This window comes from Patagioenas fasciata, chromosome 20 (genome assembly GCF_037038585.1).
Source record: "Patagioenas fasciata isolate bPatFas1 chromosome 20, bPatFas1.hap1, whole genome shotgun sequence".
Taxonomy (NCBI): domain Eukaryota; kingdom Metazoa; phylum Chordata; class Aves; order Columbiformes; family Columbidae; genus Patagioenas; species Patagioenas fasciata.
Window position 1 is genome coordinate 6,514,178 of NC_092539.1, and position 16,260 is coordinate 6,530,437.

The following is a 16,260-nucleotide window of genomic DNA, read 5'->3' on the forward strand; positions in this document are numbered from 1 at the left end:
TGGCATTAAGTGGTCCACTCTTAAAATTGCTTTATTTTGTGGATTTAAATTCGTAACAAACCAAATGACTGGATGTTAATTTTACCTTAACAGTGTCTTAAATTTCTAGTATAGAGTATATGATACAATATCCTTCTGTTACCTCTTCGTAACACAGTGTATTCGTGTAGTTCCCCTCACAGGAGCAGGAGCCAGTGCTGCACATACTTTTCAGAAGGATTCTCTTTTATTTACCAGCAGCACTAGTATGTACTAACGTGGCATTAAACTCGGCACTTGTGGTCATTTTGTGTTCAAATGTAGTGGTATACTTACTCCCTAGCATTTTGAGGAAACTGAGCGGAAGAAATGAAAGCTGGAAAAAGCGTATGTAATTTTTTATCTGTCCTTTCCTTTTGAAGGTTGTTTTCACATCCAATATTAGGATTCAATTTTTTTTTTTCTTAAAAAATAACCATCAGCAATCCATTCCTGTCCCGCAGGAGGGAGTAGCTGGTATCAGTTAAATGCTCTTTTGACAAGATTTAGGATGTGTAATATTGATGAATGCAAAAAAAAAATGCATCAAGCTGCTCATGTGCGTACTTGGGAAGCAGGGAGTGTTTTGACAGGGAAAGTACTCGTATTACAGGCTGTTCCCAGGGTCACGTATGCTGAATATAATGTAACACACATCAGGGAGATGTGTCATTATTTTGCTACATCTTAAGATAGTGATCTTTATATACTGATATCTGATTGCTTTTCAAGAAAAGGAGTTTAATTCTTTAAACTTCATGTAATTGTTTTTAAAAACTACGCTAACATCTGTATAGCGCCGAATGTATTTTACATTCGAGATTTTAAATCCCTGCAAACATGTTTTGCTAAGGGAAATGCTGACGGCTCTTACGTGTCTGCCGTGCTGGCACCGCTGCAATTCCTGTTTAACCCACCTTGGTCCTGCTATTTCCCGAACTTGACTGATGTTGCTGACATCATCCTTGTTGCACTGCAGTGTCTAGAAATATCTGCAATTTTCAATTTGCAGATTTTAGCATACCTTTTGTATAATTTATATCATCTGGGGAAGGCTAATCATTTTAGATTGGAAGATCAGTGTAGTAAGTTTGTTTTGGTATTGTTTATTTGTTTGTCTTTCTGAAATTTACTACTTCTTGGTGGCTTAAAAAAAAAATCCCCCACCACAATGGCACAGTGCAAAGAAGCATTTCTGAATATTTTCTTTAGTTAGACATAAGCTGTCGAGTGGCTTTCCAAACTTAGTCTTACAACAAGACAGTACAGTGGCAAATACATTCAGGACGGTTCAGACCCCTGGGTTTGGGGACATCCCTGCGACGAGGCGCAGGCCAAGGCTGGGCAGGCGCTGCCAGTGCTGCTGCTCCTGCCCGCACCATCTGGAAGGTTCTCTGTGCCCTTATCAGCCGGCGCAGGCAGCAGTTGCGATGTGGGGAGCGTTGTCTCTATGCACGGGGCCGGTTATCTGGGGTCAGGCTGGGCGTTTGTGCTCATCCCAATATGCACTATATTTTTTTTTTCAAGTTAAAAACATAAAGTGCAACTTCTCATTGGCCACTCTCATGCTGGGGCTGCAGGGCTATATCCTAAGTGCCTTTGAATGATGTAGTGAAGAAGGTTTAGAAACCTCTTGCAGAACTGCTTCGTATTCCAGGGGGGTGCCGGAGTTGGAGCATGAAAACACCAGCGTTAGACTGCCTCGTTCTGCAGCATCGATGACTTTTGAGTTCCCAGCTCCCCGGTGACTGCTGATCGTGCTCTGGCGGAGCACAGACGTGCTGACGTCAGCTGATCTGCTGCAGGAAAGAACAGTCTATTATTGCTAGACCAAAGCACTTCTTTTACAATTGACTAGCTCGACTTACTGTAGTTATAAAAGGACCCTTTCTTTTAACGAATTCCAGCAAAAAGATGAGCCGGATTGCATGACTTGTGTGGTGAGAGACAAAGCAGCTACCAGGCTAAATTACAAAAGGTCTCTCATGTGGAGGTTATTTCTAATACTGATATATAAATTGACAGCAAAAGATAGTACGGTGTTCCAAAGACTAATGAGGATTTGCATTTTCTCCTGGTAATGCCTGTAACCAGAGTAAGCAGAGATGGGCTACAGTGATGCAGTGCATTTAGAGGAACTGCCAGTTTGTTATTCCTGAACACAATTTGCTTTAAAAGAAGTGCTTTTGGAATTCAAGCACAATGTAACAGCACAGGAAAGGAAGTTTTTAGCAATAACGTGCTCTGCTGGAGGAAAAACACTGTTTGAAAAAGTGCTGGAAAAAGCAGCAGCTTTCTCAGGAGAACAGATCTGTAGTTGAGCTCAAGTTATGTTCAGGGTTTTGATCTTTCAATACCCGGATACGCTAATGAAGTGGAGCCTTTGGTGCCACTGCCAGATGAAACCTGGACTTAATGTGTATAGTACAGTCTACACAGACTGGCTGGTTTTATTTGGTTTTCGTTGTCCTATTTTGATAATAATGAACTAAAACCTCCCAGGCCCGGAAGAGAAAGCAAAGCTGAATTTTCTTTCCTTTCTTCCTTCCTTCCTTCCTTCAACTGCCGCAATGCAGTTGGGGCTCAGAGTCCAGGGGAGCCGCCACGGCTGCGCTCGCAGGGTGCGGCTGGGAGGGAGCTGGGGAATGTGCGCATTCGCCCCCATATGTTCCTTTCCGTCAGATTGTCCCTTTGCAAGCACGTGGACGCCAAATGGAAAACGTGACCATATAGATCGCTTTCCAACCTGTAGAGTCTTTCAGTGGAAGACAGGTTTTCAGTGAAAGTGGTAGGAGCAATATCACTGGTTTTACGAAATGCTCCATAACTGACTTGTCTGAAGTCAGATCCGTGCAGCACCCAGAGCCTCTGTCAGCTTTTGGAAGGTTGTGTAGGGAGAGGCAGGCTGGGTTTGGAGCTTTTTTCTGATTCTCTGAGGGAACAAAGAGGAGATGTGTCACACGCACAGAAGCATCTATATATATGTGTATGTATAATGTTTATATATAGATATATATGTGGATATACATAGTTCTGTGGACCAGTTAGCTGTTGTTTAAAACACAGTAATATTCATTAGTTTATCTATCTTGAGTATTTTAAATAAAATGTTTCCAAATTTTATATGTTGTACAAGAAGCATTTTATGTCTATATATCTACATATATATGTGCACAGAAGCACATTTTTAACATGTGTTAGACACTTGCATGCTACAGTTTGAGATGACATGGCCTTTATATGACTACAGCCATATTTTTCCAAAACAGGTACAAGTTAGATGTGTCTGTAAATATTCCTTTCCTTTTACTTTCTGCTAGAAGTGTGCTTTTATTTATATGTATAATATTCATATTTTATATACATACCTGCACACACGGAATAAGACTGTAAGTAAACCACATGCGAGTTTGGAAAAGCAGGCTTTTCTTTCGTGGATCTCTTCCTGCCCTACCATTGCTTTATAATAATACAAACAAAACGTGGGTTTTTTTGGCTTTCAGAAAATGGACCCGAGTGGTGTAAAAGTGCTGGAAACAGCAGAAGATATCCAAGAAAGGCGCCAACAAGTTTTGGACCGTTACCACAGGTTCAAGGAACTATCTTCTCTGAGGCGCCAAAAGCTTGAAGATTCCTATCGATTCCAGTTCTTCCAGCGTGATGCAGATGAGCTGGAAAAATGGATCCAAGAGAAACTGCAGATAGCATCCGATGAAAATTACAAAGACCCCAGCAACCTGCAGGCAAGTCCTCCTGCCGCTTTCAGTTCTTGAGCTATTAATATTGGGTTGCACCAGGTCAACTGGGACAGACAGAACAAACACATAAATGTAACTTGATCTGAGAGTGGTGAAGAAAGCTGGATGCAAATACCTGCAGCCTTACAAAGTGTTCTTCAAAAGCCTGATTTCTTTGCTGAGCTGACGGGTTCTCAGATGTTTGAACACTCCAGTGTACAAGAGCAAACACAATAATGAAATAATGAAAATTGGGATGTTTGAATCCACCCGTGAAACATGATATAACTATGATTTCAGCTACACTATTTTATTGTTTGTTTGTCAGTACTGAATGCATAAAATCCACTTGAAATCTTGATGCTGGGCAATGTGGAGGAGGGCCATGCACCAAATCTCAGTCACGTTCTGTGATGTTTTTCTTGCAGGGGAAGCTGCAGAAGCACCAAGCCTTCGAAGCTGAGGTGCAGGCCAATTCAGGGGCTATCGTTAAACTGGATGAGACTGGAAATCAGATGATTAATGAAAGCCATTTTGCATCTGAAACCATTAGAGTGAGTTTTAAAACTTGTTTTTCCTCTTACAGGCTTTTCCCTAAATACTTCATGCAAACTTCATGGATAACTCTGTATTCTAATTCAAAATTCTACAGATATTTAGGTAGTGAAATCACAAGAGAATTTGTATTTGTGAAACTTATAGATACTTTTCTCTTTCACGAGCACCCAGCTCGTATCTGTTGTTGCATCCAATTCTGAGCTGAACTGGCTGCCAGTGGAGTCCAGGAATTTGGACTAAAAAATGATCAGTAATTCAAAGACATTTTGAAAGTCATAAGGCAAATGATTAATTATACGTGGTGTTCTTCCCAAAATGACACAAGCAGCAAATTCACAAGGCCTGGTGTCGGGGATGCTGACCACTCTTTTTTTTGGCTTGTATATAGCAATTAAATTAAAAAAAACTGAAGGTAATTATAGTTTTGAAAATCTCATTGTGATCGTTAATCTTTACCACAAACAGGAAAAATAAACAAACAATGCTTTGCAGTTGGGTGATCTTAAGTAATACTGTGTCTTAGTTGCTCAGTGTAAGTTGATAATTGTGTTCTGTTTGGAGTGGTAATTTGCCTTTTAATGGTTCAGTCCTTCACGCCGTACCGGACTGCACAGCGCCCCATAGTAACCGCTACCCAAGTGGGGTCCCACATACGAGTAGGTGAAACTTCTGGCTGTGTGGTGCAACTTCTTTTTGCCATGTCCTCTTTCTTCCTTGATTGGCAATTTGCACTATCCTTTTGAGCAGCACTAGGAAAATTACTTGTGTGAGCTCTTTCCTCCCTTCAAACCTATCTGAGCTTTCTAAATGGATTAAATGGGCATCCGCCCGTGCTGGATGTTCAAAAGCTTCTCTAGCACGACTTTCAAGTTTCAGGTCTTGATGAGCAAAGCGTTACGGATGATGGGTGGAGCAAATGCTTTCCTGTTTTGCAAGCTGTGTTTCTGTGTGGGAGTGTGGTTTTTCTTTTATTTGTCTATAAAATTTGTGGTTGCTCCCAACAGTTTTGAAAGTCAAAGCACAGTCAGAGAGAGACTCAATATTAAAACTAGTGATTGCTACCGGTATTTCAGTATTACATTACTTAACAATGTTGGTTAAATATATTAACTGACTAGTGCTAAGAGCAATGGTTCAAATACTCTAAAGTGGCACAAGTTTCACTTGAAACAAAATGTGTGGTCTTAAATAAAAGTAAATCCCAAAATGAAGATGAAATTCACTTATTGGGAGTTGACTTCCATGTAAAAGACTGAACATTTGAAGGGGATGGCAGCAAATTTTTGGTCTGACTTCACACTGGCATAGAACTTAAAATTTATCTCAAAATCTTTACCTCATAGTTATGTAAAAATAACTATTTGATAGCTTCATTAGTAACAAGTGTTTAAATACTCCTTTCAGGAATTTCTAATTCCTAGTTGCCTCCCTACACCCTCTGACAACAGCCTTATATTCTCCTCAAGTGGCCAGCCCCTCCTTCCATGAGCTATAAACTCTCCTCTTCCACTTGAGCATACCCACCGGTGTGTAACTGAGTATGTTGTTACATCACTTTTCATCATTTGAAAACTAATGACTGGAGATGAAATTGTTATGAGGTTTGTCGCTCTTTGTATTCTCTTATGGTCAGGAAGGGAAAAATCACGTCTTTTCTGATACAGGATTTTAATAACAGCATTGTATTGTTGTAGACTCGGCTGCAGGAGCTGCACCGACTATGGGAATTGCTGTTGGAAAAGATGAGAGAGAAGGGAGTCAAGTTGTTGCAGGCACAGAAGCTGGTGCAATACTTACGGGAATGTGAAGATGTCTTAGACTGGATCAATGACAAGGTATAATTATTACCTGTATTTACTGTGTTCTTAATGGGAAATTTGTGTTTGTGTTAAAATTTTCTATCAACATATCGTTGTTGGAATTTGGATAGTCACAGAGAGCTTTTAAAGGCACCTATACATTTCATTTAGATTATTCTGATTTTATGAACAGCAGGTATGCAAACTACTTCTTTTGCAACCACATGTAAAAGGTACTAGACTAAGAGAGGAAGCCTGCGTATTGGAGAGTGTAATTAAGCATAATTAATTCTTTGCTTTGAGGAGACCTTTGTATTTCTCATAGTAATCAAATGCAAGTTTCCTATAAGGGAAATCTACAACATGTAAGAGTAAATGTTTTTCATAGGTGTTCTAAGTCATCTGTTATAGAAAGTAGCCAGCCTAATCAGCAAGCAGTGTGTACGTAATTACTTAATGACTGGAGTGTCTTTAGATACATGTTATAAGGATGTTCACTGCAGGAGCACTGTTGGCTCTTGATTCTTTGAACTCAGAGGAAATGGACCACAAGCCACACTATCAAGAAGAAAAGCCACAACATTATGATATTGGCTTTCTTAATGATGGTTTGCTGTTTTGTGTCACTGTGGGTTCAAACTGTAAACCCTGCGTAACCGTTACCGAATGTGACGGTGCACTTTTCAGAAAGAAATCTTGCATCAGAAGGCTACAGCAAATGGCCATTAACAATCTAAAAATGTAAAATTCTAAGTCTGTGTGTACTCTGAAAAAGCACGGCTGTTATTTTGGAGTTTTAAAAGCATGATTTTTCTGTGTGTATTTTCTTTCACTAATTTCAGTTGTTGTAATAGTCATAATTGTGCACAGAACATAAAATCTGTGATAATAGAACTGGTTATATTCAATACATTGAAAAACTAATAAGGGCAAGCAAGATGAAACAATAACCTTAGTGATCTTGCATGTTTTCTGCAATAATGGAAAGATGTTGGGGGGAGTAAAGGAGGAAATATTGTAGTCTTAAATCTGACTTTAAACACAGTGATTTTAAGTATCTTTGCACTAGTCAAAATTAGGACAGTTTGTTTCATGATTTCTAGTGGTAGTTTCCAATAGGTCATACTGAAATGGAAGTTTTTTCCCCTCAATGTGCTAGGAAGCAATAGTGACCTCAGAAGAGCTTGGGCAGGACTTGGAGCATGTTGAGGTTTTGCAAAAGAAGTTTGAAGAGTTCCAGACAGACCTTGCAGCTCATGAGGAAAGAGTAAATGAAGTGAACCAGTTTGCTGGCAAACTTATACAGGTAAGCATTCATGTGTGTGTTAAATCACTCTTGGCAAGTCTGGTTTATACCAGTGACCTTTTGTCTTCAGCTTCCTCTTTTTCCTCTCTGGTTTCATAGCAGATTTTAAGGTTTTACTCTACGTGTGCCTAGTTCCTTGGTTATCTTAATCTTAAATGTTCATTATTTGATTCACTTGTTCTGCTGAACAGCATGAGTAACTGCCCCAGCTGAGAAAGTTCCTGAAAATATGGGGAGTAAGAGAAACTTGTTGTGTTTGATGTTAAATGTATTTCCCTTGGACAACCAGAATCAATAAATCTTCTAGTATGTCATCTGGGGCTTGATCAAGGATGCAGAGAGGTCAGGAAGTATTGCATCAAGGAAAACAAAGGTTCTGTTTACAGCCCTCTTCCCATTGACTAATTAGTGGATGGGGAAACTTAAACTACTGCAAGAATATTGAATGCTTATATGGTGAGGTTTCAGGAAAACAATCAAATTGTCTGGAAAGTATGGTTTTTATAAATTAATCCCTTAAAAACCAGAGATGTTTAGAGGTTTTGTCAATGGGTGTAAAACCACAGAACATATGAAAACAGCGTTTTTCCTTTCTCACAAGGAACAACACCCTGAAGAGGAACTGATAAAGTCCAAACAGGATGAAGTGAATGCAAGCTGGCAGCGTCTTAAGGGGCTTGCCCTTCAGAGGCAAGGAAAACTCTTTGGGGCAGCGGAAGTTCAGCGTTTCAACAGGTACGGTCTTGGCTGGATCTGCTGAAGTGATGTAACACTTGTGTGGATATTTAATAGTGCGTTCAGCTGCACACAGTATTATGAGAAGAGCGACTGCTACTGTTGTCTGTTATGTTTTTGCTCTACTCTTCTGTGTTGTTTAATAAGGACCTTGTTGTTCTAGAATTACCTGAGAATAGTCATTCTCATTTAGCTTTTCAACACTTGCAGTTTTGTTCATTCTTGCTAATGGCAGTTTTGCTTCCCTTTCCTCTGTGGGCTTTTTCCCCCAGTTCTGTCCTAGATGAGCTTTAAAAAGGTATTTGTTTCTTGTCGGATGGATGTCAGTCTGATTGTTTTGGGGTACTTGAGTAGTGTCTTTCTATCCTCATCTCTATCTACAGCATTTTCAGATCTGCTGTAATTAAGTCAGAGAAGGGTCTAGAGTGGGAAATGGGCCTACTGGGCGATGGGGTGCTCGGTGGTGCTGCAATTCCTTATTTGCATCTGGTAATACCATCTGAAGAATGGCCTGCCAATACACTTTAAGGCTTTTTTTTTAATTAAGAAAATACATATATATATAGAGAGAGAGAGAGGGATTTGTGGTTTTGTGGTGGTGGTGGTAGTTTCTTTTTTAAAGGATGATTGTAGTTGGCTGCGGTGTTTATGTATACGGGCTCGTATGCCAGTACATCTGGCATATATACAGGAAAACATCCTGCCTTCTTCCTTTTTTCAGTACGAGACAGACTGCTTTCAATTTGTGCTTTGTTTTGCAGGGATGTGGATGAAACAATCAGCTGGATTAAGGAGAAAGGGCAGTTGATGGCCTCAGATGATTTTGGCAGAGATTTGGCAAGTGTGCAGGCTTTATTGCGTAAACATGAAGGCCTGGAAAGAGATCTTGCAGCTCTGGAAGATAAGGTACCCATACGACATGCATTTTACCTACAATTTAAATGAGGTAACCTGCTTATAGAAGACTAGAAGCTTACTCACTGTGTGTGGCTGGGTTTAGGTCAAGGCCCTTTGTGCAGAAGCCGACCGTTTGCAGCAGTCTCACCCGATAAATGCTTCTCAAATTCAAGTGAAACGGGAGGAGCTGATTGCCAACTGGGAACAGATCCGAACTTCCGCAGCAGAGAGGCACGCTCGCCTTAACGACTCCTACAGGTAGGAATGCTGGAGTGCCGAAATGACCTGTCTTCATTATGCAAATTTGACAGGGAGCTCTTGAGAAGAAAGGGATGCTGTTCCAAATGTTTTGGGAGGATTCTGTTTTCAGCAGCAGTCTTGTTCAATAAATAGTATTTTACAATAGCTTATTGTAGTAAAATAAATATTTATATGATAAATACTTTCAGCTTTTGGTCATTCTCTGGATTTGGATCAATTATGAAAATAGACACTTTGATGTTTTAGGACGTCTGCTTTTTTTCCCCCCATCTGAGTTTTGAAGTACATATCTGGCTGTTTTAGTTTTGGTGGGGATTTTTTGCGCTCATATTATTAGTTTGTTCACTACGGAGTCATTATGATTCTCTGAAGACTAAAGTAGGGTATGTTGTTTGACGTATTGTCCCAGACTAAATGAAGTACCTGTTTCTGTGATAGTTCCTTGCTGTGGGATTTGTCTTTATTCAATCTTGTTTCTATACTAGCCTGGTTGTCTGTGAAACATCATCTGTTAGATCACTATAGGGAAGCCGTACTAAAAAGAAACCCTAACATGGTGGTTAGTTTACGTCCTTTCTGGCTTTGTTTTTCTGCTGTTTGTTCCTGTGATGCAAGATTTATGGTGGTAGAGACCCACGTGAGTAATCGTTTTCCTTTGCTTTCCCTGTCATAATCTCTTCAGGTCAGTTAACAGCAAATTTAAAAGGGAAGCAGAAACTGATCACTTTTGCTGATAAGTGTTAAGCACCTGCCAAAGACAATAACTGTAGAGGTGTGCTGAAGGGAGTCTGAGAATTTGTTTGCTTGTTTTAAGGCTGAGACGTGCAGTTGAAAGTTTCTGTCATTTTCCCAACACACACTGTTGTGCTTGTGACAGCACCAATCCTGTGGGCCGTCTTGGAACACTCTGCCTGAGAACTATTGTTTGATTTCTGTTGCCTTCAACATACATAAGCTTGTAGTTCAGAATATTCCTTTTACTTTCGCTGTAAGTTATATCCAAACCATGTCTTTGAGAAATTGATTTTGAACCTAGCTTTTTCCTAACTTTAAAAGGCTTGTTTTTTTGATTGACAACATATTTGATATCTAATATTCTGATTGCATTTTGGTATTGTCTTTTTTGTTTGTATCAGATGAACCACTTTTATGTTTGTAACGCTTTATGTGGGATAAGGGTGGAGAAACTATGTGAACGAATTATCGCAACCATTTTTTCTTTTGCTTTCCTAAGGCTGCAGCGCTTTCTTGCGGATTTCCGAGACCTCACCAGCTGGGTGACTGAGATGAAGGCTCTGATTAACGCAGATGAACTTGCCAATGACGTGGCTGGAGCAGAAGCCCTTCTAGACAGACATCAGGAACATAAGGTATAATGACTGTAGAGCCAAATCCAGTCAGCAACCCCTAGAACTGATCTGTGTGTCTAACACAGTCTCTGAGTCAGAACAGCTAATCTTGTATCACTAGAATCCTTTGATTGTGCAAAGAACACAGTACTAGTTTGCTGTCCTGATTTAATATTTTTACTTTGTTTCTTGGTAGTAGATATACACTAATAAATAAGTATTTAAGAATGCTTATGTTAATATTTTATAAAAAATAGATTAGACGTGGTTGCAGTCAGTAGGACTAATGACTGTTTTAGTTCTCCATGATGAGAAATTGCCATAAGTAGGCAGAAAGAGTGCAGCTTAAAACCAACAGTTTCATTTTAACGTATGAATTTATACTTACCTGATCTGCATGTTAAGGTAATACATTTCAATCTAGTTATTTATGTTAGGTGTAATGTATTTAAAGGTAGTTGAATGTGTATCATTCAGGTGTCCAGACTGTTGTCTCTGTGTTATTTTCAATAGCAGTTTTCATATTTTGACACTTATGACGACCGCTTTCATAGGGAGAAATTGATGCCCATGAAGATAGCTTCAAATCTGCTGATGAGTCTGGCCAGGCTTTGCTTGCTGCTGGGCACTACGCTTCTGATGAAGTTAAAGAAAAGGTAAGCTGAGAGCAAGAGCTCCTAGAAGAGTTTTGTCTCTTTTTCTGTGTTCCACAATTTAAAAGTTAATTTTTTGTTAAGATCATAAGCTGCAAAGTATCAAAGTATCACCTGTATGTTACAGAGCTTTTTAGTGTATTTAAGTAATGTGTGGTTTTCATTCTCTAATTGGCAGCTTCTGCCTATTTATTAGTAGAAACTATTAGGACTATTAGTACAAGCAATTAGGAACTACTAGTTTGTCTTTCCTCCAAAAGAAAAGAGAGTTATCTGTTTATCTAAGTTTAAGTTTGCTCTCAGAAGTGTCAGTAAATATTTAGTGCGTCTAAGTTTTGGCTTTCAAACTAATGAGGCCTCTCATGAAGTCTGCATATTGAAACATTGGTCAGTCAGTTCAAATGTCACAGCAGTGGGTCAAAGAGGTTTTGGAGGCTGAGGGAGCAGGATAGTTTGCTGAAGAGCTTCTCTTATGAATAGACCTGCAGTCAAAAAGAGCAGTTGTCCATTAAATATCTCTGTGTAGATTTACTTTGGAAAAGGAGAGGTTTCTGACTGACGTGAGAATGTTGTAGCCACTACTCAAGCTTGATAAGCTGAGAAGAGGCTTGCCCTGTGTGAGGAGGATGATGTCAGTGATAGGAGAATTATTCTTTACACACGAGGTCATTTTCAGTCCAGTATTAACCACTTTTTTAGAGTTCCAACTTGATTTTACATTGAGATGGAAATGAACCAGACTGTTAAATAAAATTATTATACATTCCTCTTCCCGATCCATTAGTTGACCATCCTCTCGGATGAAAGGTCTGCCTTGCTAGAACTATGGGAGCTTCGCAGGCAACAGTACGAACAGTGCATGGACCTGCAGCTTTTCTACAGAGATACTGAACAAGTGGACAACTGGATGAGCAAACAAGAAGTGAGTGCATATCTTTGAACTCTCCAGATATGGTTGGTTTTCATTTCTGCCTAGTCTTCTGTAGACTTATACAGCTGGTATTTACTAGTGGCAGTTGAAGGCGTACAGGGAATGCCATCCCAGTATATCATCTTTATCAACGAAAGTATATGGTAGGAAACATCACTGACTGTGCTTGATTTTAACTTAGAGGAGCATGGAAACATAAAAATGTGTTTGTTTCCTTACTTTAGGCATTTCTGCTGAATGAAGACCTTGGTGATTCTCTGGATAGTGTGGAGGCTCTTCTAAAGAAACATGAGGACTTTGAAAAATCCTTAAGTGCCCAAGAGGAGAAAATCACAGTAAGACACTTACGTTAGGTCATGACTAAATGAGCAAGAAATGAAACAAATGTGTTGAGTGGGAGGAGACACTGCTGGAGGATGACAGAGATGGGGTTTGCTCTGCAGAATGATCCACTGTTTGTGGGATGTATTATCTCTAAATTATGTGTATTATCCCTAAAACGGAAAATAGTCGGAAATATAGGCTAGGGCTCAATTGCAGCCTTAGAGTGCTGAGTAACCCAGTGTATGTATATCATGCCAGCACACATGTGGATGAGGATTTGTCAAAAATCTGCACTCTTCCACATGTAAGATGATGGTACAGATAAAAAAGGGTGTAACACCACCTATCTTAATGGCTTTCTGTTAGATTTATTGTGACAAGCTTTTGAGAATTAATCTGAGTAAACTTGCACAGACAATTTCTGTTACACCAAGTAAATGAAAACCTGTTTTCTCTTTAGGCATTAGATGAGTTTGCTACTAAGTTGATTCAGAATAACCATTATGCCATGGATGATGTTGCTACACGCAGAGATGCTGTAAGTATCTAAAATAGATTTGGGCTGTAGACTTTAAATCATGTTCTGCTTTATTATGTTAAATGGTATGAGTTCTATATAGCTCTCCCAAAAGTACAGATACAGTGGTGGTTCTTACAAGCTTGAAGAATTTTAAAACCTTGACTTCTATTTTCAGCTGCTGAGCCGCAGAAATGCCCTTCATGAACGAGCTATGTACCGCCGTGCTCAGCTTGCAGATTCTTTCCATCTGCAGCAGTTTTTCCGAGACTCCGATGAGCTAAAGAGTTGGGTTAATGAAAAAATGAAAACTGCGACAGATGAGGCATACAAGGTAAACACAAAGACGAACATTAGAGTAATTTTAAGGCAATGCTCCAATGATACGAAGCAGTGTCAGCCAAAACGTTGCTGATAGTAGGGAGTGTTAATGGCAAGAGGAGGAACTGCAATTTCTCCCTGAGCCCAAGGGGGATTTTCCCATAATGTTGTAATCGTACTTATTCAATAGCTTAAGTGTTCTGATTTCAAAGGCGTATTTTTGGCACCAAATCATCTTGTGACATTTTGGCATGTATATGAATGCGGTCTAATTTTAAAAGTTCTTTAGAGACCTATAGCTACAATTTTGGGATTGAAAGTTTCTTATTGTTTCTTCGTCTTTAGGATCCATCAAACTTGCAAGGTAAAGTTCAGAAACATCAGGCTTTTGAAGCAGAGCTTTCCGCTAATCAGAGCCGTATTGATGCGCTGGAGAAAGCTGGCCAGAAGTTGATTGATGTCAATCACTACGCATCTGATGAAGTGGCAGCTCGCATGAATGAAGTTATCAGCTTGTGGAAGAAACTTCTGGAGGCCACTGAGCTCAAAGGTACGACTTGCTCAGAGGAATACAGGCAGTTCTTTTTCTGGAGAGTTTACCCTGGGAGAAGGCAGGAAGGGGGTTAAATGAAGTGGAAAACTTAAGTTGTCTTTTCCTCTTTCTGCTCTGTCTCGGGCAGGTATAAAACTGCGTGAAGCCAATCAACAGCAGCAGTTTAATCGCAATGTGGAGGACATAGAGCTGTGGCTATATGAAGTGGAGGGACACCTGGCTTCTGATGATTATGGAAAAGATCTTACTAACGTTCAGAATCTTCAGAAGAAACATGCCCTGCTAGAGGCAGATGTTGCTGCCCATCAGGTAAGGGGAGTAATTTTTCTTCCTGCCCTTTTAGATCAGGTCACTCAAAAGTATTCACTCCAGAGACCTTAGCAGGTCTCAGTTTTCATAATTTTTGTAGCTTTGGTCTTTACAGTTTATTTATCAGAAATAATTTTCTGTCGCAATGTAAATTACTAGCGAAGAACTGAAAATGTTTCCAGTCGCTGCAGCCTTTTTACAGAGATTCTAACATAATACTATTGCTGAATGAATTTTAGGATCGTATAGATGGCATTACCATCCAGGCACGCCAGTTCCAAGATGCTGGGCACTTTGATGCTGACAACATCAAGAAGAAACAAGAAGCTTTAGTAGCTCGTTATGAAGCTCTAAAGGATCCTATGGTAGCTCGCAAGCAGAAACTTGCTGATTCTCTTCGCCTGCAGCAGCTTTTCCGTGACATTGAGGATGAAGAGACATGGATTAGGGAAAAAGAACCTATTGCAGCTTCAACAAACCGAGGTGGGTCCATCCCTATATCTCCAGGATTTAGGTGTCAGAATTGCTCTGTCATAACTTGTCTCTTAATGGAACATTCCCTGGAAATTTCTGAAATGTTTGTTGTAATTAACATTGCCTGGAGTTACACCTTTGCCATCCCCCATGGTTCTTTAACTTATGTTACTTCTGCGACTCTAATGGATGACTTAGCTTTCACAGCGCTCTGTCTTCATTGTGATAGTTCTTATTCTGCAAGTTTGTGTAGCATTGGTTACAGATTCCTGGACATTTTTGGTCAGTCTGACTCTAAATTAGCTGATTAACTAGTTTATATCTTTCAGGCAAGGACTTAATCGGTGTCCAGAATCTGCTAAAGAAGCACCAGGCTCTGCAGGCAGAAATTGCAGGCCATGAGCCCCGCATTAAAGCAGTCACACAGAAAGGAAATGCTATGGTGGAAGAGGGTATGTCTCAATCGTTTTTAATTCTTTCTCTTTCAGAAATGCAAAAGTCTTTGTTCTGGACTTTATTCTCTGGCTCCGTACAATTAAGAATTACTGCCTGTTTTTATCCAAGCAGTAGGCAGGTACCTGCTAGCAGAATGAACTTCTGCTCATTCTTTCACCTGAAAATAAAAATACATTCCTTGATGGGAACCTGTCATGATTTTCACAGATCTCCATCTGCTCTTCACAATCACATATGAGCGCTGTATTCAGCAGCTTTGTGCTGATGATATTCAGTCTCCATTTTAAAAATCTCTTCTTCCCGTTTTGGGTGATGATATGAGAGGGAATAGAAAAATTCAGTCTGTAAACAATTGTCTACAGGACTGGTGCTACAGGCAGGGCTTTGGGTTCTTTGATAACAGCTGGTTTTACAAGACACCAGTCCAAACAGTGATACATGGGAAAGGTTTATCTCACAGGGGCAAAAGAATGCTGGAACAGGAATGGGACTGCTTCTACTGGGCACAAGATCAGAGCATCCCAACACATAGGAAATCAAGGAAGGGAGCCAGGAGACCTGCGTGGTTAAACAGAGAGCTGCTGGGTCTGCTCAAGTGGAAGAGGAGAGTTTATAGATCATGGAAGGAGGGGCTGGCCACTTGGGGAGAATCTAAGGCTGTTGTCAGAAGGTGTACGGAGGTAACTAGGAAAGCTAAGGCCTCCTTAGAATTAAACCTGGCGAGAGGGGTCAAGGACAACAGGAAGAGCTTTTTCCAATACGTGGCAGGATTCAGAATGCAGATCTGAAATATTTACCTACATCAAAACTCTGACACTGGAAAGAGATGAGTTTCGCGTTTCATCATTGAGAGGCAATACTCTGAGGTGGCTTGTTTTGTTTTTAAGGACTCAAATATTCCTGGTATAGTTTGATGGAGAGCTACAGTCTGAGGCAAAAGGACAAGCTGAGTTGTGCTTTCATTGTTCTAGTCAGAATAGGCTACATAGGTTTAAATGTGTCTAATTTCTGTGACTTTCAAGAAATATGAATAATCTTTTAGTCTGTATTATTTATGTTTCC

At 39.9% G+C, this 16,260-nt stretch overlaps 1 protein-coding gene across 10 annotated transcripts in view; it reads left to right on the forward strand.

The window, feature by feature from the left end:
- Positions 1 to 16,260, forward strand: part of SPTAN1 (spectrin alpha, non-erythrocytic 1) — a 47,400-nt gene that overhangs the window by 4,214 nt on the left and 26,926 nt on the right. For all 10 annotated transcript variants that reach the window (XM_071817340.1, XM_071817339.1, XM_071817343.1 and 7 more), the window contains 17 exons: positions 3,522 to 3,761; positions 4,184 to 4,309; positions 6,008 to 6,148; positions 7,272 to 7,418; positions 8,020 to 8,153; positions 8,915 to 9,059; positions 9,154 to 9,308; positions 10,546 to 10,681; positions 11,215 to 11,316; positions 12,098 to 12,235; positions 12,469 to 12,579; positions 13,029 to 13,106; positions 13,264 to 13,419; positions 13,752 to 13,956; positions 14,087 to 14,268; positions 14,508 to 14,751; positions 15,072 to 15,194. In XM_071817340.1, the coding sequence (XP_071673441.1) occupies positions 3,525 to 3,761; positions 4,184 to 4,309; positions 6,008 to 6,148; positions 7,272 to 7,418; positions 8,020 to 8,153; positions 8,915 to 9,059; positions 9,154 to 9,308; positions 10,546 to 10,681; positions 11,215 to 11,316; positions 12,098 to 12,235; positions 12,469 to 12,579; positions 13,029 to 13,106; positions 13,264 to 13,419; positions 13,752 to 13,956; positions 14,087 to 14,268; positions 14,508 to 14,751; positions 15,072 to 15,194 (2,560 nt within the window). In that variant the 5' untranslated portion in view covers positions 3,522 to 3,524. The remainder of the gene's footprint in view (positions 1 to 3,521; positions 3,762 to 4,183; positions 4,310 to 6,007; positions 6,149 to 7,271; positions 7,419 to 8,019; positions 8,154 to 8,914; positions 9,060 to 9,153; positions 9,309 to 10,545; positions 10,682 to 11,214; positions 11,317 to 12,097; positions 12,236 to 12,468; positions 12,580 to 13,028; positions 13,107 to 13,263; positions 13,420 to 13,751; positions 13,957 to 14,086; positions 14,269 to 14,507; positions 14,752 to 15,071; positions 15,195 to 16,260) is intronic.